Genomic DNA, 22,928 nt, shown 5'->3' on the forward strand with positions numbered 1-22,928 from the left:
AACTAACAACCCGATTACCCCACATACATATTTTATGAGTTTTCCACTGCAGGACTTGGTTGTGCATTAGCAACAAAAAGTTTAATTTGAGTCTGAGAGGGTTAAAAGTCTCATCAGGTAACACACAGCTTTCTGGTCTGATGTCCAGAGAGTATAAATGTCACAGCAACTGTTTTTGACCTTTAATTAATGCTTGCTGTTTTAATTATTAATGACTGAATTTTACTCTTACTAGTGTGGTGCCACACATTTACCCATTGCTTAGCAAGCAAAAGGTTACTGGTTTAGTTCCAGCTGGTGACACGCATGTCCTTTGGGATTGAGTCTAAAAAGGACATTTGGTGTAACAATCAAACACGTTACCTGCTGTGGTGACAAGGGAGCAGCTGAAAGTAGCGTTAATTTTGAATTGTACTGTTATTGTTGTTTTTTATGTGGAACGGAAAATAAAATGAATGTGTTGAGATTTTTAAATTGGACCCAAAGATGATATTAATCCATCACTATGTGATACCTGTCTATGCTTTCATTTCCTCCTGCTTAGATTATTGTAAAGCTCTGTTTTCTTGTCCAACTACAGCATTTATTAACCAATTAAACCAAAAAGCTGCTGTTAAGGCTTCTAACTCACGCTTATACCGAAGTCTTCACATATCACCCCATTTTTAAAGCTTTTCCTTGGCTTCCCTGGTTCCTTTTATGGCCTCACAGGCTAAGGCCCCGCAGCTACATTATTGAACCGCTCCGCCCCTATTCTCCAGGCCCTCTTGTGATTCTGTATGCTGAAAGCTACGGGTGATTGCACTTTCAAACCTTAGCTGTACAATTATAGAACAGCTTAGCGATCTCTCTTCATACCCGTCACTCTGTGGTATCCTTGGAAATGTGGCTTGAAAGCTTTCAGAGAGGCGCAGTGTTTGTGTTTTTGTGTTATTTTACTCGATTCATGTGTGACCACTATGTCTTTAACATGTGATGTTTTTTTAAAGCACTTTGTGGCTGTTCTAAGTCTAGAAAAGTGTTAGAAAGAAAATCAAACTTTACTCACTTACTACTTACAACAAATGACACAGGCTGCTGTCATTTTAGTGGTTTGACATCACATTTATTTCCAAAGAACAGTTTCATACACTCACACAAAATAAACACTCATAGAAATGTAAAAAAAAAGCCATAGAAATAGAAAGAAGGGAGAATAAATAAAAGTGAAGTGAGCTATTTGTACAGAAATAGTAGGACACACCCCCCAATCACCTGTGACCTGTGCCTTGCAAATCTGGAGCGCCTAAAATTTCAGTCCAAAGACATTGTTGAAATTCTTTGGGATCATGTGCCATTAGTCTCGTTAATCTCATTAGTCTAAAAATACAGCCGTCATGTCTTTGTCTTCATTGAAACGATCAATAGTTGATAAAGTAAAATTATAATCTTTTCCCAAATGAATGAAATTGTCCTCCGCTCTTCAAAATAAGAGAATATAATGAAAAACATGATGATAAAGCTTTCATAGCACACAATAGTAAAGTTGTGAGCAGATATAATTACCTTTTTATTTGTCAGCATATCTAAACGTTCTTTTCTCATTTATTATCCGTCCACAAGCATGAAACAGGAGCTGAATTTCTTGATAAATGTATATATAGTTAATTAAAATCATATATATGTGTCTAAGTACACAGTATCTGTCATAACCCATTTGTTCAATATTAAATACTGCTTATGAACACTATATGTGGGGCGTTAAAGTGTAATTTTATCACATTAACTGAGTTCCTTCACCAAGATATTCACCCTTGGCTTGTTATAATGGGATAATGAGATACTCTGGCCAGCAGCATTATCATGCAGAGAGTATTAGTGAACTTTTCAAGGCATGAAACTGCTCGCAGAGGTTTGTTTTGAAGGTAAATTCTGATTATAGCGCATGACGTATTCTGTGATTGGCATTTGTATTGGTCAAACTTCAAAGCAACATTTGTTCGACATGTGTTTACCGGATACATTCAGCATTTCTGGGACAGAGGAAATTAAAGTGCTATAAATATGAACATTGTTCTGCTTTCTTTTGTCCATTCTCGCTACTGAGCAAATTTAATTAAGTGTGGGATTTCATAAAACCCCAGACCCCAGTGCATGTTTCTGCTATCGTGAGGTATCATCATTTTCACAAGTTCTTAGATTAGCAGCTGTTAGGCCCAATTGTGCTCCTTTGTCACAGGAAAGACTTGCAAGGCTTCTGCAACAGAATCCCAGGGACACATGAGAGCTTCTCCACGGCTAAACTCAGATCCTCTGCAGTGCCAGGGTGCATTAAAGAGATTATTGTAAAGACCAACACAATGTCTGAACTTCAGTACCGATCACCAGAACAATATTTAGACAAAGTTCAAAAATGTTGCATTGCCAGTGTCTTCATCTATTTATACACTTTTTAAGGCTTCCTGTTTGACAGCGGTGCCTTGTGTGGCATCTTTACTGCAGCAGTGAAATACTTTACAACAGGACAATTGTGCTCTCTGTCACATACGTCAGTGCCTTAGGATCTATTGATTCCTATTTTAAATATATAAATTATACCGAGTAGTATTTTAATTAATGACAATAGAAAGCAAAGCCACGCTTATCTAATGACACCAGTGAGGTTAATTTATTTACTTTTATTTAGACTTTTACTAAATTTATAATTACATAATTATATTTACATATATAAATACAATTATATTTACTATAATGTGTCATTCACTCTTGATATTATTTCCCGATTAAAATTGTTATCATTGCCTGAAACATGCCTCTGTAAACAAGTCATTCAGAATATGTGACAACTAAAAAGTGAAAGAGCCTGTTGATCAGTGACGGCAGGGGACAGAGCGGAGGCAAAAATACTCGAGGAAATACCACAAAACAACCTGACCAAATAAAGGAGGCCATTTCTGCTGAGTGAACACAGATCTCCCTATATAAAAAGGAAGGCTGGACACCCACAAGGACTGCCAAGCCTCCAGTCAAGGTGAGTGAGTCTTTTATTAGCAGGAGGAGAGCCAGCAGCTTAATGAACAATGCAGGGCATGATCATTTACTGCCAGAGACAGGACCGCTGTGCTAATGCCAGGACTTTTCTGCAGACCGAGTGCCTTTTTATTTATTTTATTAGTTTAATTACACTTATTCATTTGAACAATTTATCTTTTCCTTTTCTTCATCAGAACCCTCACAGGACCATCAACAGCTGTTTTTTTTCTGAAGGGAGGGGAAAAGGTAATTGCTTTCCATGTTTATCAAAAGACACTTTTAATTAATAGCATTGTTTATATGCTGTAAATGAGACTTTGATGCTTGAATATCCAGCTGTTCATTTAGCATTTTGTGAGATGGTTTACAAATCAATTAACAGAGTTCATGTTGAGGCTTCTCACTTTATTATCATGTTTGAATCGTTGAATAAAGATGAGAAATTGTTCGTTTTGTTCAGTGCCTAGTGCCTTTTACCTCTTAATATTTTAATATTTTGGAGCAGATATAGGCAGTCGTGGGTTACACACAATTTGGAGTGTTTGTTACAAAGTATTTTAAACACAGTCCAGCTGTCACTTCATTTGACATCCACAACAGCTTCAGGATTCTTTATCCTCGTGCAGTACTGTGTTGCCATCAGGAGCGAGAAGAAATAATGACTGTTGTCTTGTTTTACTTACTTGCAGTAAAGAGTCATCATGGGAGACGCAGAGATGGAGTGTTTTGGCCCGGCGGCCGTTTACCTCCGCAAGCCAGAAAGAGAGCGCATTGAAGCCCAGAACACTCCATTTGATGCTAAAACAGCATACTTTGTGACTGAGCCCAATGAAATGTACCTCAAGGGGAAACTTATTAAGAGAGAGGGCGGCAAAGCCACCGTGGAGACTCTGTGCGGGAAGGTGAGAGTGTCTTGACTCTGCAAAACCTTTTTTATTGTTATTGTAGTGTAAATGTTATAGAGCCGAGCTGCATGAGCCAGACTACTTGATTGAGTGGGTGACTTCAAATATCTAGTGTGGTCTCAGGAATGAAGGCCTCAGGATTGTATGCATATTAGAAAAAAATAACTAAGCAGCACAGCTTCATTTTCAGCTAAAATAAAACAGAATAGCAGGAAATCAATTATGTGCACGTGTTGTTTTTCTGACCTCTAAGGGAATAGATAAACTGATTGTCTTTGCTTGTTTAATAAGTTTGGCCCACTTGCCCACTGATATCTGTGCCACTAATGTTTTTTTCTGTCTGTGCGTTAGACTATCACTGTGAAAGAAGATGAAGTCTTCCCCATGAACCCTCCAAAGTTCGATAAGATTGAGGACATGGCCATGATGACCCACCTCAGTGAGCCTACTGTGCTGTATAACCTCAAAGAGCGCTATGCAGCATGGATGATCTACGTGAGTTTCTCTTGATCAGAACTCCATAGCTGATACTCATGCTCATGACAAATGGAAGATCTGCATCATAAATGATCCTCTCTAACTCCACAGACCTACTCGGGGCTTTTCTGCGTCACTGTGAACCCCTACAAGTGGCTCCCAGTGTATGATTCAATGGTTGTTGCAGGATACAGGGGCAAGAAGAGAGTTGAGGCTCCACCCCACATCTTCTCCATCTCTGATAACGCCTATCAGTTCATGCTCCAAGGTATGAAGCATGTGTTGCAGCACATTGCATGTGATACCAGGCTCATATAACAAGACAGGAACAATTTAAGTTTTGAACTTACCTTGTGGAGCAGTAGTAACGATAAAATAACTTACATATACACATTAAGCTCTGATAGCGGGTCACTGCATTACTGTTAATATAAATGATGGCCAATATCTTTGTTACTGTTTCTCCACAGACCGTGAGAATCAGTCCATCCTTATCACGTAAGTTTCTTTTTTAAAAGAATTCAGCAAATGTTTTTGCGTGTGTGTGCACACGATTACCCAGTGCAAGGGGGTTTTCTTGCTAATGAGGTGTTTTTGTGACTACAGTGGAGAATCTGGTGCAGGAAAGACTGTCAACACTAAGCGTGTCATCCAGTACTTTGCGACAATCGCAGTGGCTGGAGGAAAGAAAACCGAGCAAGTCCCTGGAAAAATGCAGGTAAGTCATGCAATGTGTTTTAAATTATGTATATGAAAATAAAGAAATACACAAAATACAAACGTGTCATTTTAAACTTTCAGGGGTCCCTTGAGGATCAAATCATTGCAGCTAATCCACTGCTGGAGGCTTATGGTAATGCCAAAACAGTGAGGAATGACAACTCATCCCGTTTTGTAAGTGTCTATTAATTAAGCCTTTCTAAATAAATAAATAAAAAAATCATACTAATCCAGTCTTTTCTTTTTAAAAGGGTAAATTCATCAGAATCCATTTTGGCACAACTGGGAAATTGGCCTCAGCAGACATTGAAACATGTGAGGCTACAAATGATCAAGAACATCCTTCGTCTCTGTCCTGTTAGCCTATGGACTTTCTTATCCTCATCCTGATTTGTTTTACAGATCTGCTGGAGAAGTCTAGAGTGACGTTCCAGCTCTCTGCTGAGAGGAGCTACCATATCTTCTATCAGCTCACAACAGGCCACAAACCTGAGCTCATCGGTTAGAGAATAATAATTAAAATATCTCAGTTTTTCCATAGCTTGTAAACAACAATATATAACATATATGTGTTGTTTCTCTGTATTGTATAGCGTATTATATTGGCATGTATTTTTTTGTTTTCTTTAGAGGCTCTCTTGATCACCACAAACCCATACGACTATCCCATGATCAGTCAGGGTGAAATCACTGTCAAGAGTATCAATGACGTTGAAGAATTCATCGCTACTGATGTAAGAAAATGATTAAATATAGGTTACTATAAAAAAAAACATTTAGGACTGTATTAAATGAAAGAGCTTTGTGTGAATGACTTATTTATTTTAATATACCTAGACTGCCATTGACATCCTGGGCTTCACCGCAGAGGAGAAAATTAGCATGTATAAACTGACTGGAGCTGCGATGCAACACGGAAACATGAAGTTCAAGCAGAAGCAGCGAGAAGAGCAGGCTGAGCCAGATGGCACTGAGGGTATGTTGGACCTTAAAAAAAAAAACTTTAAGTATGAAACAAACTAAAACCACTATTGCTAATTGTCCTACTGTCTTTCTCTCTACTCTCAGTCGCAGATAAAATCGCCTACCTTATGGGCCTGAACTCATCTGACTTGCTTAAGGCACTGTGCTACCCAAGAGTCAAAGTTGGAAACGAGTTTGTGACTAAGGGTCAGACTGTCCCGCAGGTGAAATATCCTAATCCATCCTGTTTTTACAACTTTAACAGTTTATTTGTGTGACATTCTCTCATCCTTTGTTTTTGTCGTCGATCTGTAAAATCAGGTCAACAATGCCGTCTCGGCGCTCTGCAAGTCCGTGTATGAGAAAATGTTCTTGTGGATGGTCGTCAGAATCAACGAGATGTTGGACACAAAGCAGCCGAGACAGTTCTTCATCGGTGTGCTCGACATCGCTGGATTCGAAATCTTTGATGTAAGTGAGCCGGAAATAACACCGTTTTATACCTTTTTTATTGAAACATTTTGATATAATAAGGATTTTTTCCCTTTGCAGTTCAACAGCCTGGAACAGCTGTGCATCAACTTCACCAATGAAAAACTGCAACAGTTTTTCAACCATCACATGTTTGTCCTGGAGCAAGAAGAGTACAAGAAAGAGGGCATTGAATGGGAGTTCATTGACTTTGGTATGGACTTGGCTGCCTGCATTGAGCTTATTGAGAAGGTGAAGACACTTTGTGTTTTTTTTACCACATGAACTCTGTACTGTGTGTTGATAAAAACCGAAATCAGTCTGAAGCCTTGAAATAATTTGCTTCATGTTTCATCATGGCAGCCAATGGGCATCTTCTCCATCCTTGAAGAGGAGTGCATTGTCCCCAAGGCAACAGACATGACCTTCAAGAGCAAACTCTATGACCAGCATGTTGGCAAAAGTGCCCCCTTCCAGAAACCAAAGCCTGCCAAAGGCAAAGCTGAGGCCCACTTTTCCCTGGTGCACTATGCTGGTACTGTTGACTACAATGTCGTCGGCTGGCTGGAGAAGAACAAAGACCCCCTGAACGACTCTGTGGTACAGCTCTACCAGAAGTCTTCAACAAAGCTGTTGGCTTTCCTGTATGCATCTCATGCCGCTTCAGAAGGTATCAATTGTAATTTCCCCACAGTTTATTAGATATTAAAAATGCATTGTCATTTCTTGCTTTAATCATTTCACTGTAACTGTCCCACTGACAGCTGAGGGCGGTGGTGGCAAGAAAGGTGGCAAAAAGAAGGGTGGCTCCTTCCAGACAGTGTCTGCATTGTTCAGGGTAAGATGTAGAATAATCACTTACTAGAGATACTTGTCATTTATTTTGTTAACTCGATGCTGTTTTAATGCTTCAGGAGAATCTGGGCAAGCTGATGACCAACCTGAGGAGCACTCATCCTCACTTTGTGCGCTGCTTGATTCCCAATGAGTCAAAGACGCCAGGTACATGGCTGAAAGAAATCAAACCTGTGATGTGCTTTCACTGTTTCACATTTTCATTCTGTCACTCTTGTCAAAATGTGTTTGTTTAACGACATATTACAGGTCTCATGGAGAACTTCCTGGTCATCCACCAGCTGAGGTGTAACGGTGTGCTGGAGGGTATCAGGATCTGCAGGAAAGGTTTCCCCAGCAGAATCCTCTACGGTGACTTCAAGCAGAGGTAACACTGCTAGCATCTTCACTGACAATGAAATGTTTTTTTTATTATTATTACTTTTATTATTATCTTAAAGCCACTGCATCTGACTAGGTGATTGAACTCTTTACTTTAGATACAAGGTATTGAATGCTAGCGTCATTCCTGAGGGACAGTTCATTGACAACAAGAAGGCCTCAGAGAAACTTCTGGGATCCATCAATGTGGACCACTCTCAGTACAAGTTTGGTCACACCAAGGTAGAGAAAGAAAAATCTCTCTGGAAAATTCTGTTTATGCTGAAATATGGAGAATAGTTAACAAATTAAAAATAATTTGTATTACTAACTTTCAGGTGTTCTTCAAAGCCGGTCTGCTGGGAACTCTGGAGGAGATGAGAGACGAGAAGCTGGCTGAGCTGGTCACAATGACTCAGGCTCTCTGCAGAGGTTTCCTCATGAGGCGCGAGTTTGTCAAGATGATGGAGAGGAGGTAAGCTGTCTGTCGCTGACGCTGTGACAGACGTTTGTGAAACCTGCAATTTAATTTGTAAAACAAACATTTTATAACTCGTCCTTTCTTTCTTTTATCAGAGATGCTATTTTCTCCATCCAGTACAACATCCGTTCATTCATGAATGTCAAAACCTGGCCGTGGATGAAGCTGTACTTCAAGATTAAGCCTCTGCTGAAGAGTGCAGAGACAGAGAAAGAGATGGCCGCAATGAAAGAGACCTTTGAAAAGACCAAAGAGGATCTGGCAAAGGCTCTGGCTAAGAAGAAAGAACTGGAGGAAAAGATGGTTTCTCTGCTGCAGGAGAAGAATGACTTACTGTTACAAGTGCAGTCTGTGAGTTCAGTCGCTACCTTGCATGCACAGTGTCTACAGATTATCAAATAATTAATTTGATTAAAAAACTTGTGTTGCCTTTTAGGAAGGTGAAAACCTTGCTGATGCAGAGGAAAGGTGTGAGGGGCTCATTAAAGCAAAAATCCAGCTCGAGGCCAAACTCAAAGAGACAGCCGAGAGACTGGAGGATGAGGAGGAAATGAACGCTGAGCTGACTGCAAAGAAGAGGAAGCTGGAGGACGAGTGCTCTGAGCTGAAGAAGGATATTGATGACTTGGAGCTGACCCTGGCCAAAGTGGAAAAGGAGAAACATGCCACTGAGAACAAGGTTATACTCCCTCTTTTAACAATGTATTGTTTTGCTTAAGTGTTGAGAAAATCATTTGTAAGTTTATATTCATGTCAACTTTTGAAGGTCAAAAACCTCACAGAGGAACTGGCTGCTCAAGATGAGTCCATTGCCAAGCTGAGCAAAGAAAAGAAAGCCCTCCAAGAGGCCCATCAGCAGACCCTCGATGACCTGCAGGCAGAGGAAGACAAAGTTAACAGTCTGACGAAGGCCAAGACCAAGCTGGAGCAGCAAGTGGACGATGTGAGTATTTTAAAAACTCATCTGAAAACCAACAGTCCACTAATACACTTTCTAAATCCATGAAATATCTCTGTCTTTGGTAGCTTGAAGGTTCCCTGGAGCAAGAAAAGAAGCTTCGCATGGACCTTGAGCGGGCTAAAAGAAAGCTTGAAGGTGACCTTAAACTGGCCCAAGAAACCATCATGGATCTGGAGAACGATAAGCAGCAATCTGATGAGAAAATAAAGAAGTAAGAAAAATAATTCATATATATTTATCTGCACTAAAATATTCTCTGATAAATACAATTGTAATATGCCATTATCATTTTTTCCCCTTTAGGAAGGACTTTGAGGTTAGCCAGCTCCTGAGTAAGATCGAGGATGAGCAATCTCTGGGACTGCAGTTACAGAAGAAGATAAAGGAACTTCAGGTATAATTAGAAGTATTTACTATAGCAAAAAATCTTCAAATATGTTCAACTTAGCTTAAACTTTTTTGTGTTTTAGGCTCGTATTGAGGAGCTTGAGGAGGAGATTGAGGCTGAACGCGCTGCTCGGGCCAAGGTGGAGAAGCAGAGGTCTGATCTCTCCAGAGAGCTGGAGGAGATCAGTGAGAGACTCGAGGAAGCTGGCGGGGCCACTGCAGCTCAGATTGAGATGAACAAGAAGCGCGAGGCTGAGTTTCAGAAGCTGCGGCGTGATCTCGAAGAGGCCACCCTGCAGCACGAAGCCACCGCCGCAGCTCTCCGCAAGAAGCAGGCTGACAGCGTGGCCGAGCTAGGAGAGCAGATTGATAACCTGCAGAGGGTCAAACAGAAGCTGGAGAAAGAGAAAAGCGAGTACAAGATGGAGATTGATGACCTTGCAAGCAACATGGAGGGTATTGCCAAAGCCAAGGTAAACTAGCAAAAGTGGAAAATAAACTGTAATTTTATTATTTATGTATGTATTTATTTCTTTTACTAATACATGATTTATTTCATCAGGCAAACCTTGAGAAGATGTGCAGGACATTGGAAGATCAGCTAAGTGAGCTCAAGTCAAAGAATGATGAAAATGTTCGTCAGCTGAATGATATTGGTGCACAAAAAGCACGACTTCAGACTGAAAATGGTACGAAACTCACTTCATATGAAAATCATGTTTTGTATTACCTTAAAAAAATAAAATGACTGACAAAGGAGCCGAGATTCATGATGTAACCACTTCACCTGGTGGGTTGTGATAGTGGTACTGAGGAAAAATGCAAACAGCAGCGAGATCTGTAACAATGGATATTCACATACATTTTTACAAGTTAAAAATGTAGTGATGTGGATATTTCTAACCTCATTAGGGATACTATTCACAAGTTTGGGGTTCATTAAGGTTTTTAATGTTGTTGTTCTTCAGTTGCAACAGTGGAAAATTTATGGTGCATCAATTTATGCTTATTCCCTTGTTGATGCTGTTGAGTATGCTAATAACTAAAAAAATCGTTGCTTAGGTGAATATTCACGCCAGATCGAGGAGAAAGAAGCTCTCGTGTCTCAGCTGACCAGAGGCAAACTGGCCTACACTCAGCAAATTGAGGAGCTTAAGAGGCACATAGAGGAGGAAGTCAAGGTAACAGAATTTGAAAACTGTGGGAGAAGAAAAGGCGAAAAAAGTTTTCTGTCAAATAATTATCTGTTTTTTGTTTGGATTATAGGCCAAGAACGCCCTGGCTCATGCTGTCCAGTCAGCTCGTCATGACTGCGACCTCCTCAGGGAGCAGTATGAGGAGGAGCAGGAAGCCAAAGCTGAGCTGCAGCGTTCAATGTCCAAGGCAAACAGCGAGGTGGCTCAGTGGAGGACCAAATATGAAACTGATGCTATTCAGCGCACTGAGGAGCTAGAGGAGGCAAAGTAAGTCTCCAACCTTATATTTTTTTCTCGTGTCGTGATTAATATACAGCAAGTCTGAAAACTGAATGTTCTTAACAGGAAAAAGCTCGCCCAGCGTCTCCAGGATGCAGAGGAGTCCATCGAAGCTGTGAATGCAAAATGTGCCTCTCTGGAAAAGACCAAACAGAGACTGCAGGGTGAAGTGGAGGACCTGATGATCGACGTGGAGAGAGCTAATGCTCTGGCTGCTAACCTTGACAAGAAGCAGAGAAACTTTGACAAGGTACGGCATTTTTCTTTGTATATGAATATGATGACAGTTTAAAAGAAAGAGAAACTAAATAGTTTGCTGTATCTTCAGGTTCTTGCAGAGTGGAAACAGAAGTATGAGGAAAGCCAGGCAGAGCTGGAGGGAGCTCAGAAGGAGGCTCGTTCTCTCAGCACTGAGCTGTTCAAGATGAAAAACTCCTACGAGGAAGCTCTTGATCACCTGGAGACCCTGAAGAGGGAGAACAAGAACCTGCAACGTAAGACCATTAATCCAGTTTTCACCAAGCACTCTGTCAATAAAATACACTTGAGAAGTATTTTGAATGTTTAAATTGACCAGTATGTTCATGTATTGAAAATCTGCTTGAACAGAGGAGATATCAGACCTGAGTGAACAACTTGGCGAAACCGGTAAAACCATCCACGAGCTTGAGAAGGGAAAGAAGACAGTGGAAATTGAGAAGTCAGAAATCCAGACAGCTTTGGAAGAGGCCGAGGTAAAACTGAATCTACAATTCCTGAGCTGAGTTTGGCTTCTGTGCAAAAGAAGTGCATGTTCTGCTCAAACAATTTGAAGCATATCTGTGTGAGATTTATCCTTGAAAAGTATTCGATGCGCTATGTCTGAGCTATTTTTTCTTCTTTATTCTTCTTTATAACAGTCAGTTTGTATATTTATACTAAAGGAAAGGTTGTGTTAATATGGTTCACACTTTTTCAAAGGCTACTCTGGAGCACGAGGAATCCAAGATTCTCCGTGTTCAGCTTGAGCTCACCCAAGTCAAGAGTGAAGTTGACAGGAAGATTGCAGAGAAGGACGAGGAGATTGAACAGATCAAGAGGAACAGCCAGAGAGTGATCGAGTCCATGCAAAGCACTCTGGATGCTGAGGTCAGGAGCAGGAATGATGCCCTGAGAATCAAGAAGAAGATGGAGGGAGACCTGAATGAGATGGAGATTCAGCTGAGTCATGCCAACCGCCAGGCAGCTGAATCCCAAAAACAGCTGAGGAATGTGCAGGGACAGCTGAAGGTGGGTCCACTGAAGGATTTGCCCGAAGTTTCTAAAATTATCTGAAAAGTAGCTTAAAGTGGGTACTGTTACCTCTTAATATCGCACATTTCAGGATGCCCAGCTCCATCTTGATGAAGCCATTAGAAGCCAAGAAGACATGAAGGAGCAGGTTGCAATGGTGGAGCGCAGAAACAACCTGATGCAGGCTGAGATCGAGGAGCTGAGAGCTGCACTGGAGCAAACAGAGAGAGGCCGCAAGATTGCTGAACAGGAGCTGGTTGATGCCAGCGAGCGTGTGGGACTGCTGCACTCTCAGGTTAGTTACGATTCAAAAACTTCATATGTTTTCAATTTGACAGGTGAAAGTCCGAATATGTAATTCATTATCCTGTATTTCCTTTCAGAACACCAGCCTTATCAACACCAAGAAGAAGCTGGAGGCTGATTTCATTCAGATCCAAGGTGAAGTGGAAGATGCTGTCCAGGAGGCCAGAAATGCTGAAGAAAAGGCCAAGAAGGCCATCACTGATGTGAGCCACCCTGATGAGTGTTTACACAGTAACTCATTCTCTGGCAACTATATTAGCCTAACAGTTACAACAATACATATGATATGAAATTTCAGGCTGCCATGATGGCAGAAGAGCTGAAGAAGGAGCAGGACACCAGTGCTCATTTGGAGAGGATGAAGAAGAACCTGGAGGTGACAGTGAAGGACCTGCAGCACCGCCTTGATGAAGCTGAGAACCTGGCCATGAAAGGCGGCAAGAAGCAGCTCCAGAAACTGGAGGCTAGGGTAAAGACCATTTTTCACCAGCATGGCCTCAACTTTTTTTTCACATTATTTATTTTTGAACTCCCATCATTGTCATACATTGTTCCTATTTTAGGTACGTGAGCTTGAATCTGAAGTTGAATCTGAGCAGAGACGAGGAGCTGAAGCTGTCAAAGGTGTTCGCAAGTATGAGAGAAGAGTGAAAGAGCTTACCTATCAGGTAGGAAGGTGTTTTATTTGATTTTGTTGATGCTGGTATCCCGGGAAAGTCCATATGATTACATTTGCTGTGACTTTATGTAAACTGCAGACGGAGGAGGACAAGAAGAATATTGCCAGGCTTCAAGATCTGGTGGATAAGCTGCAGCTGAAAGTGAAGGCCTACAAGAGACAGGCTGAGGAGGCTGTAAGTTAAAATGTTTCACAGTATGAAATACTTTGCTGTTTGTGAGTCAGTCATTTATTCTCTGTATCTTCAGTCTTTATGACAGTTAACTCCATTGTTTTATCTCATTGTAGGAGGAGCAAGCCAATACTCACATTTCAAGGCTGAGGAAGGTTCAGCACGAGCTGGAGGAAGCTCAGGAGCGCGCTGACATCGCCGAGTCCCAGGTCAACAAGCTGAGGGCTAAGAGTCGTGAAATTGGAAAAGTAAGTAATGCATAAAACTCATGCATTCATCATTGATTTTGTCCTTAATTATGACATTTCAAACTTCTCAGGTGAAATTATTAGTCAAGTTATTTTTGCTTAATTTCTGACACACACACACAGACAAATGTGTACATAAACAAACACACATACTCACACTCTCTAAACACTCAGTTTCAGAGATTGTGTTTTGCTTTTAAATCTTCATGATGTCAAAGAAAGCAGGTATACCTAAGCTGTCACTGTAAACCTCACCCATCAAATCTTCTATTTGTGAGGGGCAGCCAATCAGAGGAAAGCCAGCTTAAAGGCAGGGGGAAAGGAGCTAAAATGGTTGTGTTTCAGACAAATAATAAGCTGTGTATAAGATAAATGGGTATTATCTTAAATAATGAACAACTAAAACACAGCACTGGAAATGATCAAAAAAAGGTCTCTTTAAAGACAGAATATTTTCTCTGTCTTCACAGGGACAAAGTTTTCCTTCCACAGTTTGAGTGAACTTATCATGTGTGTGTGTGTGTGTTTTTTTCTGTCTGTTTCAGGGAAAGGAAGCTGAAGAATAAGCTGCAACTTCTATGAGAGACTCAAATGAGAATCATAAAATATGATTTTTCGTTGAAATACTCTCATTAAATGTTGTTGACTTGACCAGTCTGCTGTCTTTAAACGTTCCACAATAAAAACAAAATCCTTCAAATCTGAGTGTCTTCATAGTTTTTATTATATTATATTATATTATATTATATTATATTATATTATATTATATTATATTATATTATATTATATTATATTATATTATATTATATTTGGTGCTTTGTTTGTTGAGACTGGAGTCTAGTCAGTAAAAGTAAGGGAAAAAATGCCTTGGGTCAGGGATCGCACAAGAGAGGTCAAGAAGAGAGTCCAGGCAGGATGGAGCGGGTGGAGATGAGTGTGACGGGTGATTAGTGACAGAAGGGTAACAAGTGGTTTAGAGACAAAGTTAGAGAGGTAAGGCTGAGATGGTTTGGGTTTGCAGAGGAGCAATAGTGGATTTATTAGATGGGGGATGTTGAATATAGGGGAAGAGGAAAAGAACAGAGGAGATTCATGGATGTAATGAAGAACACCACGCGGATGGTTGGTGTGACAGAGGAGGATGCTAGTGATAGCGTGAGATGGAGATGATCTGCTCTCGTTATCTCTGTATTACACATATTTACTTTTTTTTTAATCCACAAGTGTAAACCCACAAGTTGTGGTTGTAGGAGCAGCAAAGCATCAGATAGCTTTTTAACTTTGTATAACATGTCATGTCTAAACTTCTTCAGACGTTTTATGCGAAAAGCAACGAAACACATCATCACTGTCTGCATCGTACCTGCACAGCCTTCCTCTCATTGAGCATGCTGCTAATGCTTATGTATTTGTCCTGCACAGCAGTGAAAAACATTATTCTAAAATGTCAGCAGACACATGCTGAGTTCAACTGTGTCTTTAGATATGAACCTTTTAAGATGGGGTGTGGTGCGTTGCTGCTTTTTCTAACACCAAATTATTTAGTCAAGTCCTCTGGGGCAAGGCAGCAATCCAGCATATGTTTCCTCTTCAGGGACCATTGTCATTAATATATCCTGACAGCTGCCTCCTCCCCTCCTCTCAGTGCACCTGTTTGTTCCTGAATATATGGCACCATGTGAGATTCTTTACATGCCTACATATTGTTAGATGTCTTATTTAACTACACACAGGGAACAGTCTGGTATTGTATGAGTCTTAGTTCCCTACACTTTGTTTTTTAAGTCTCTTTTTCATTCTTATTGCTTAAATATCAACTGACACAGCCAAGCACGGTGTGTTACTGTAACATTTTTCTCCAAATAACTTTAAAATCTTTCAAATCAAGCTTGAACTCTGCTCCAGAATCACTGCATCGATATTAGTATATTGAAGTCACCAAGCAATCGCCACACCAACCACTGAACGGCTCTCTGTCAGTGTGCCACATAAATTTCAGTCATTATCCCATCAAAATCACAGTATTTCTGACCACAAATAAAACCCTTTAAAAACAACCAGCCACACAATATTTTATTGAGAGGATACATGCCTTCAACACCTAAAAACCTAAAAAAAAAAATAAAAAAAAAAAGAGTACACACTCATTTGGTACTAAAACAGCTTCCAGTTCCCATCTTTCGTTAACTGTAATTAGAAGCGATTTTACCCAGATTAGGTCCACTTCTGCAGCAAACCTACATCAGTCCTCGTCTCCCACGAACGCCTCGTCTGTTCTGTGTCTCCTAAGTTCAACTTATGCCCAACAAGCTCATGAGCTCTGCTGGATAAATCCAACATGATGTTTTAAATTGACAATAATTCAAACTCCTTTGCCAAACACTGATCCACTGACATCATATCTAATTCGGATGGTGTATTTCTCCTTAAGCCACATAACAAGGCACAATGCCAGGTGGATGGAAGGTATCACTTTTCCAAACAAGACTAGTAAGAGTTGCTGGGTAGGACGGCTGATTTTCTGAATCATAGAAGTATCAACAACCTCTATCCGGAGGTTTTAGTGTCAGCGACAGATCTCAGCCTACTGTTTGATATCCTCTCTAAATGAAGTTGGAAAAAAATCACCATGATTAGTTTCCAAGCAGCTTAACTCTTGGATTACTTTTCTGGTTCTCATCCAGTCCCCTCAAAATTATTGGTGCGATCCTAAACAGCTGACAGAACTTTTTCTGCATCAGATAACAGAGGAACTGCTCAGTGGCTCAACTGAAGTTATTATACAGCAGCATCACCACGGTCTAAAAAGAGTACACAGTGCCTGAATCCACAGAAGACTGTGACAAAAATAGAAAATCAGTACACCAATTTCAATCCAAGGTTGTTTTTTGTTGTTGTTTTTTGGATGTCATAAAAAATCATCTGTTGCTTACTAGAGTCAAAAATGATTTAAATACAACCTTGGATGAATAACACATGACATGTTATACTGTGTGAATATTAACAAATCTAAGCCAAAATACAAATTAAAAGTCTTACTGCTTCTGTAAGATTCAAGAGGGTAAGCAGCAGCAATTGTAATAAAAATAACCATCTAGACCAGCTGTTGTGTTAACACAATAGGAGAAAAGCAGTGATCTTAAAGGAACAGCTGTTGCTGTCTATCAGTCCAGAAAGGCTTACAAGCCCGAGTCCATCACTCTACAGTGAGCTGTGCAGAAATGAACCTCAGTGTACTTAAACATAGAGGAGTGGAAAGAGGAATGGGGCAAAAGTCCTGCACAATGATGTGAGAGACCGATTAAAAAGTCATAAAGAAAATCATGACTTCAGCTTTCTGCTACTGAACTGGGTTCAACTTTGATTTTTACACACTGCTTAATCATTTTTGATTAGCTTTGTTTAAATAATCAGTGACATGGTATCATTATTTATTTATTATTTATCTGAGGTTTAATTTAATTATTGTAGAACCTGGTGAGGACCTTTTAAACCTTAGAAATGCAAGTGGGGGTATTTTGCTTTGTTTGTTCCACTTTTTTCTATTTCTAATTATATCTGTCATTTTGAAATTTGATACCAGCGACATGTCTCTAAAAAGATGAGGTAGGGGCATTAGGGCACATAACATGGGTAACTTGCACATCAGTGAAAGGCCCATTGATACCCTGTCATATGTAATACATCTCTATTAGGTGGTGCAGGTATTATAAAATGAAATGTATGAGATGGGAGGTGTTACCTTTACTTACTGTTTCTGCATCAAGAACAAATGTGAATATATTTTATCTTTAAAAATACAGCAATCACCATCCTCAGTTCCCAGGAATGCTTTTAAAACAAGATATTATAGATCACAGTGGTAAAGACTTCCCTGTCCCATGTTTTTAACTTGTTGCAATGAAAATCAGCACAGCTTGCCAATTTCAGCTGTTAATATATTGTTTTTGCGCCAAGATTTTAATAATTTGCAAATCACTTCGTTCATTTTAGTAACATTTTGTAACTTTTTGCACATCTCCTTGATAAGGGATTATAAAGAGCTGCAGTGTGAAAATCTTTGCGTTATAATAGTGTGCTGAAGTGTGAGGGTCACCCAACGAAAATAACAAATGAGCGAAGAAAAAGTACCAATCAGAGCTGAAGTGAAAAATATCAATAGCATTTAATCACCCAAGATATAAACATTTAAATATCCATTTTGTAATGTGGCTGACAAAATCTTTACAAAGTTAAGCCTTCGTCTTCTGCTGACTGCTTCACGTTGTCTGTACAAAAATGAGGTGGCGCAGGAGACTGGCACAAAGAGAGAAAACTGTCCCAAGTAAACAACAACGTCGGCAAAATGAAAAGCAAAGTTACAGCAAAAAACATGGACATTCTTCTTGTTTGACAAATTAAAGGACACAGACTTCGGGATATAACGATAACTTTGTCCTATTTCGCTCTTCATCTTGTAAACTGCACCTTGTGCCTGCGCAACCTCCAAACATATTCACTTCCTTTCTGATCAACGCAAATATCATTCACGTTGCTCAAATAAACAAACGAATGAACAAATAAATTTACATTGAAATAAACAAATAAGAAACACTTAAACATATTTCATAAACAAAGCCTAGTAATAAAGGGGCGTCCCCACACATGCCACAGCCTTATTTGTTATGCAGCACGAGTCACTTCCAGTATTTTTACATCAGTTTTTGCTGAATAAACAAATAAAGTTCAACCAGGCAGTATGCTGCTCATAAATCTTAAATGCTCTGTGCTTTAACTTCCTGCAAAAGGCTTAAACTACAAATGCTAAGTCACTGTAGGCTTCACTGAAGTCAAACTTTCAGCTTCGTTCCTTTACAGGCAGCAAAGAGCTCAGCGACCTCCACTTTACCCAAAATATCCACATTGGGGCACAATCGCGCCACCGTCCCCGACAGAGCTGAAGATCCAGATGCAGACAGGAATGTAAAATATCCATCAGACTATGTACACAAATCTGTTCAAAATATCATGCAAATAAATACCATTAAATTTAAAACGAAACTACAACACTGACCTCAACAGCAGGAATATATTGTACTGTAGGGTACAAAGAGTTCCACAAAAGTTCTTTCCTCAAAGTACAACAGTGTTGTTTCAAAGACGCAAAACGACCTAAAGGAAATACTGCAGGTCTCACAGGAACAGCTGTTTCCTGTTTGGGGTCTTCTTTTGAAAGCAGCATTTTTTTTTTTTTTTTTTTTTTTTTGAGGTTTTCAACCAATGTTGAGCTTAAATCTGCTTCTCCAGGTCCCCACCATGCTTGGGTACAGCAGAGATGCACAACAGTAGGTATACTGTACATTAACATTCACTCATTTCAGTCAGTCACAACTGAAAAGTTTCCAACAGGCATCAAATATAGAATATAGTGTGGTGCAGATGGGTCAAAGTAGAAATCCATGTAAATGGACAGTGTCTGTGCCCGGCTGGACCACAGTGTGGAGATCAGACGACAGACGCCAGAAGGGCGGCCCGGTTTGTTGGTGTAGATTTGACAAACGTGTCCATGAGAAGGCAGGAAAAGGAGGCCAACTCTTCTGTTGTGCACTTTCACGACTGCGCTCCTCTAAAAATATTTTCCTTTAAAAGTTCTATGGGAGCATATTTTTTGTTTTTTTCACATTCCCTGACCGGAAAGTCCTCTCAAAGCTGAACCACGGCAACCCTTGAAATTCAAGTGCGTCTTTCACATGGCCTGCACGGTGAATTTCCACATCTACGATGCAAATGTTCCTGACATCTAAAATGACGAGTGCAACAAGGCACTGCGGGGTGGAACACCAGGCAGACGAAGAGAGAAAATGCATTTTTACAAACATGATTTAAAAAAAACAAAACACATTTTTAAAAAATACCCCTTAACTCTGCAACCAGATCAAATAATTACAGACAAAGACGGACAAGAATGAATCACTGCGGAAAAACGGATTTCTTCATTTAATCATGCATGCAGCGAGCGCTCATGAATCACAAGTAGCACCAGTTTTAGGTTCCTATCTTTCACTTTCTTCAAAAGAAATCAAAATATGTTCTTTCTACTGGTGCTACCCGGGGGATGTTAGAGCTTCACTAAGCAGAGTGTGACTGTGCAGTGTTTGACAGCTGAAAGTTGCTTCCTCATTCATCTGCTGAAGGGAGGAGAGGGGGGGGGGTCTTTTCTATGAAGTTACCTTTGATCTGAGTGTAACAAGAGTACAGATTTTGACATCAAAACTAATTTGAAAGCCAACTATGCAGCAGTACAAACTTGAAATCTCCTGTGCGCACACACTGAGAGTCGACTTAAGAACAACAAATATGTTGATAGATATTAGATTTAATCTGAAGTAGGAAATTTCTCTTTTTTTATCTAATCAAATGCAAGAAATGATTCCAAAAACAGCATTTTGTACATGTTTAAGTGTTGGAAGGGGAATCTTTAGTGTAATAAACACCTGTCAAAATTACAAAACTGCTACATTTCTTGCTATTGTTGTCAAAAATCTTAGTGTATGATAACACCGAAATGTTCTGCCGCAGTAAGTCATTCAGTGATCAGCGACACGTCAGGGGTATCTCGACAGAAGGTCAGAAAGCGCAGAAGAACATATTCATAACACTGAACGTTTTTCAGAAGCTACATTCCCCATACAGAAGCATACATAAGTGCATAAATTCAGACTTGACAAACATTGGCAATACAAGAAAAAGGGACAAAGAACTTCCCATCAATCAACTAACTGACGTGTATGTTTAAAAACATGTTGGCAATATGCTGACTTCTGCGAGGCTTGTGCTAATAGACTATGCTGTTAACACTGCACGTTACACCGCAAGTATCCGATGATCACAGCACTTAAATATTGGAGTCCACAAAGGATGCACTAATAGCTCACAAAGTCAGTTACTGTTTGACAATTTAGTTTGTGTTGTTTAATTTCACATCATCTGATGACATCTTACTTGACTGGAAGCACTTCAAGATCATACCGAGCATCTGTGGAGGTGTTCGGAGAAAAAAGCAAACCTCAGCTTTAACGATTCAGTCAAACAAGCAAACCACACAGATGCTTCTTTGTTGATGTGTCACGCTGGCTTTTCACATCTCTGTTCTCATTTAGTTTTGAAAAAAAAAAATCTTATGGGGAAAAAGGATATTTTTATCTAAATCCTGTCAGACGTGTGCCTAAATTTAATGACATTAGAGGGCAAGGATACTTGATAGAGAAGTCTTTCGGGGTCCTGTCATGCATGACCCAATTTTTAGTACTAAAACTGGCTCGGCAAAGATCAGAACTGGATCAAAAGACACTGAACTGAATGTGGGTTGAAGGCCCAGATCTACCGTCGTGTGAAAAACAGTTGTAAGTGCAGCGCCTCCTGATCTGTATGTGCAAAGACATCTGCTGGGACCGAACGAGCAAATACAAACAGGTGCAAGGGATTCATTTCATGCCAACAACAGCATGGGTGCCACAAATAACATCTGAGCAGCCTACAGGTGGGAGTCTTCAAGTCACCCAGCAGCAGATTCAGCTTTTTCATTAAAATTTTCAAGGCAGTGATTGATCTCCATCTATCCGCCATTAAATGTCTTAGTTTGCCCTTTATCTGAACCGTTAACAACACTGTGACACTGTATGGTTGAAAAGTCATATACATTTTAATATATTCAGCTGATCAGTAACATTAAGTACTGAAAGCTCTAAAAACTCTTTGTACTGTCCTTATTTAACTTACTCGTCTGTTAAGCCAACCAGAGCTCCTTAGAATAAAAGGTGATGGTGCGTACAGCCTCGTACGTTCAGTGGTAGAAAGTAATAATTACGTATTTTACACTACCTGTAAATACAGTGTTAGGTTTCTTGTACTTTACTAGAATTCAAAATATACCATGCATCTCAAAGGTATCCCATGGGTTTTATATACAGATATATATATATACACAGCTCTACACTTGCAAAGGCCGGGAGGACGAAGGCTACGAGCTAGCATAAACTGTACAGTGCTGTGAAAAAGTATTTTCCTCCTTTCCTGAGTCCTTTCCCAAAGATAACCCAAGTAAATACAGATGCACTTTATAAATTATAATTGCATTTATTAAGCAAAAAGCTATAGGAACCTAAGTGGCCCTATGTGAAAAAGCTAAATCATGAAGTAACTGTGTTTAACCACATCTAGGAAGTTCAGGGAGTAATGTAATAATATGATACACTGTTCTGCTGCCACATTAGATTCTAGACAGTGAAACACAGTCAAACAAACATGATCAACAATCTTCTACTGCTGGGTGGCTTTGGTCGTCACCCTGACTTTTTGCTGTGGCTAAGCCTTTATGCAATAAATAAATAAAAATGTAAAGATGCTGTCTCAGTTTAAATAGCATGCACACGCAACGCATTATAATCATATGTTTTGCACTCAAGCCCCGAAACACCAAGAAATGCATTAGCAATAAGGCAAAAGACACTATGAGCTGATCCAGGGGTTTCTTTCCAAGCACTGTTCTCTGTGAGCTGTTTGTAGTTCAGAAAAGAAGAATTTTACAGTTTCTGTTTGATCTACTCTTCAGTAGATCCGAGCCTTAACCTACAGAGATCAAAAATGTCAGAGCGTTTGCATGTGTGAGAGATGAAAGAGAGGCAGAGTGAGCTGAATGAAGAGGAGGACTCCTATGGAGGACTGCAGGGAATGACCTCGTCCACACTCTGACGTGTTTTCCTGCAAAGAGAGTAAAAAGTGAATCCTTTTGTTCTCCACAACTAATGACCCTGGAGTCTTACAGAAAGAAAATGTGTCTTAATCCTGACCATGCAATGGAACAATACCACATTATGTTTCTCAGGGGTGTCAAACCCTAATATTTAGAGAAATTATATTAAAGTAATTCAGTTTTACAAAAATAATTTATTTTAGCCTTAGCCAACGGTTGTGGGAGCATTAGGACTTTAGTTTAGGACATTAGGACATTAGTTCACTTACTATGCAAAAGCAACTGAATAGAAGAGCCACACATTGTTTTGCTTACTGCTGAATTTCCAACTTTAATCACTATCTAATATACCTCCTTAGTAGCAGGTCTCTATATTTTTTTTAAATAGTTGTCACTGGATAGTAGTTTAATTGGTTATTCTTGATAATTATTGTTTGTGTGACGTTACAAATA

The 22,928-nt window shown here is 39.8% G+C and overlaps 2 protein-coding genes across 2 annotated transcripts in view; one reads left to right on the forward strand and one right to left on the reverse strand.

The window, feature by feature from the left end:
* The first annotated feature begins 2,988 nt into the window (after nt 1–2,988).
* On the forward strand, nt 2,989–14,444 carry LOC146518426 (myosin heavy chain, fast skeletal muscle-like). Its single transcript, XM_085158712.1, has 41 exons — nt 2,989–3,010; nt 3,207–3,258; nt 3,702–3,914; nt 4,269–4,412; nt 4,506–4,662; nt 4,865–4,892; nt 5,001–5,112; nt 5,196–5,288; nt 5,366–5,429; nt 5,517–5,615; nt 5,745–5,848; nt 5,952–6,090; nt 6,183–6,301; nt 6,399–6,548; nt 6,630–6,800; nt 6,912–7,218; nt 7,313–7,386; nt 7,463–7,550; nt 7,653–7,770; nt 7,883–8,006; nt 8,102–8,238; nt 8,340–8,595; nt 8,681–8,923; nt 9,011–9,187; nt 9,271–9,416; nt 9,509–9,599; nt 9,676–10,065; nt 10,155–10,281; nt 10,655–10,773; nt 10,859–11,055; nt 11,134–11,317; nt 11,396–11,561; nt 11,677–11,801; nt 12,028–12,336; nt 12,431–12,634; nt 12,723–12,848; nt 12,944–13,114; nt 13,209–13,313; nt 13,404–13,499; nt 13,613–13,744; nt 14,290–14,444. The coding sequence occupies exons 3-41, from the start codon at nt 3,714–3,716 to the stop codon at nt 14,308–14,310; spliced, it is 5,814 nt and encodes a 1,937-aa protein (XP_085014838.1). The 5' UTR covers nt 2,989–3,010; nt 3,207–3,258; nt 3,702–3,713; the 3' UTR covers nt 14,311–14,444.
* LOC146518427 (voltage-dependent calcium channel subunit alpha-2/delta-2-like) overlaps nt 6,630–22,928 on the reverse strand; it is a 52,016-nt gene continuing 35,717 nt past the window's right edge. Inside the window, exon 38 of the mRNA XM_085158713.1 lies at nt 6,630–22,483. Within this exon, the coding sequence (XP_085014839.1) occupies nt 22,370–22,483 (114 nt within the window). The 3' untranslated portion in view covers nt 6,630–22,369. The remainder of the gene's footprint in view (nt 22,484–22,928) is intronic.

Source organism: Neolamprologus multifasciatus, chromosome 5, assembly GCF_963576455.1.
Source record: "Neolamprologus multifasciatus chromosome 5, fNeoMul1.2, whole genome shotgun sequence".
Classification (NCBI taxonomy): Eukaryota; Metazoa; Chordata; class Actinopteri; order Cichliformes; family Cichlidae; genus Neolamprologus; species Neolamprologus multifasciatus.

What these genes read in the sequence shown, in the direction of transcription:
- LOC146518426 (XM_085158712.1), top strand. Translation starts at nt 3,714, where the DNA reads ATGGGAGACGCAGAGATGGAGTGTTTTGGCCCGGCGGCCGTTTACCTC. An exon ending in ATGCAGCATGGATGATCTAC is followed by an intron (nt 4,413 to 4,505) that starts GTGAGTTTCTCT and finishes CTAACTCCACAG; the next exon opens with ACCTACTCGGGGCTTTTCTG. An exon ending in ATCTCATGCCGCTTCAGAAG is followed by an intron (nt 7,219 to 7,312) that starts GTATCAATTGTA and finishes TCCCACTGACAG; the next exon opens with CTGAGGGCGGTGGTGGCAAG.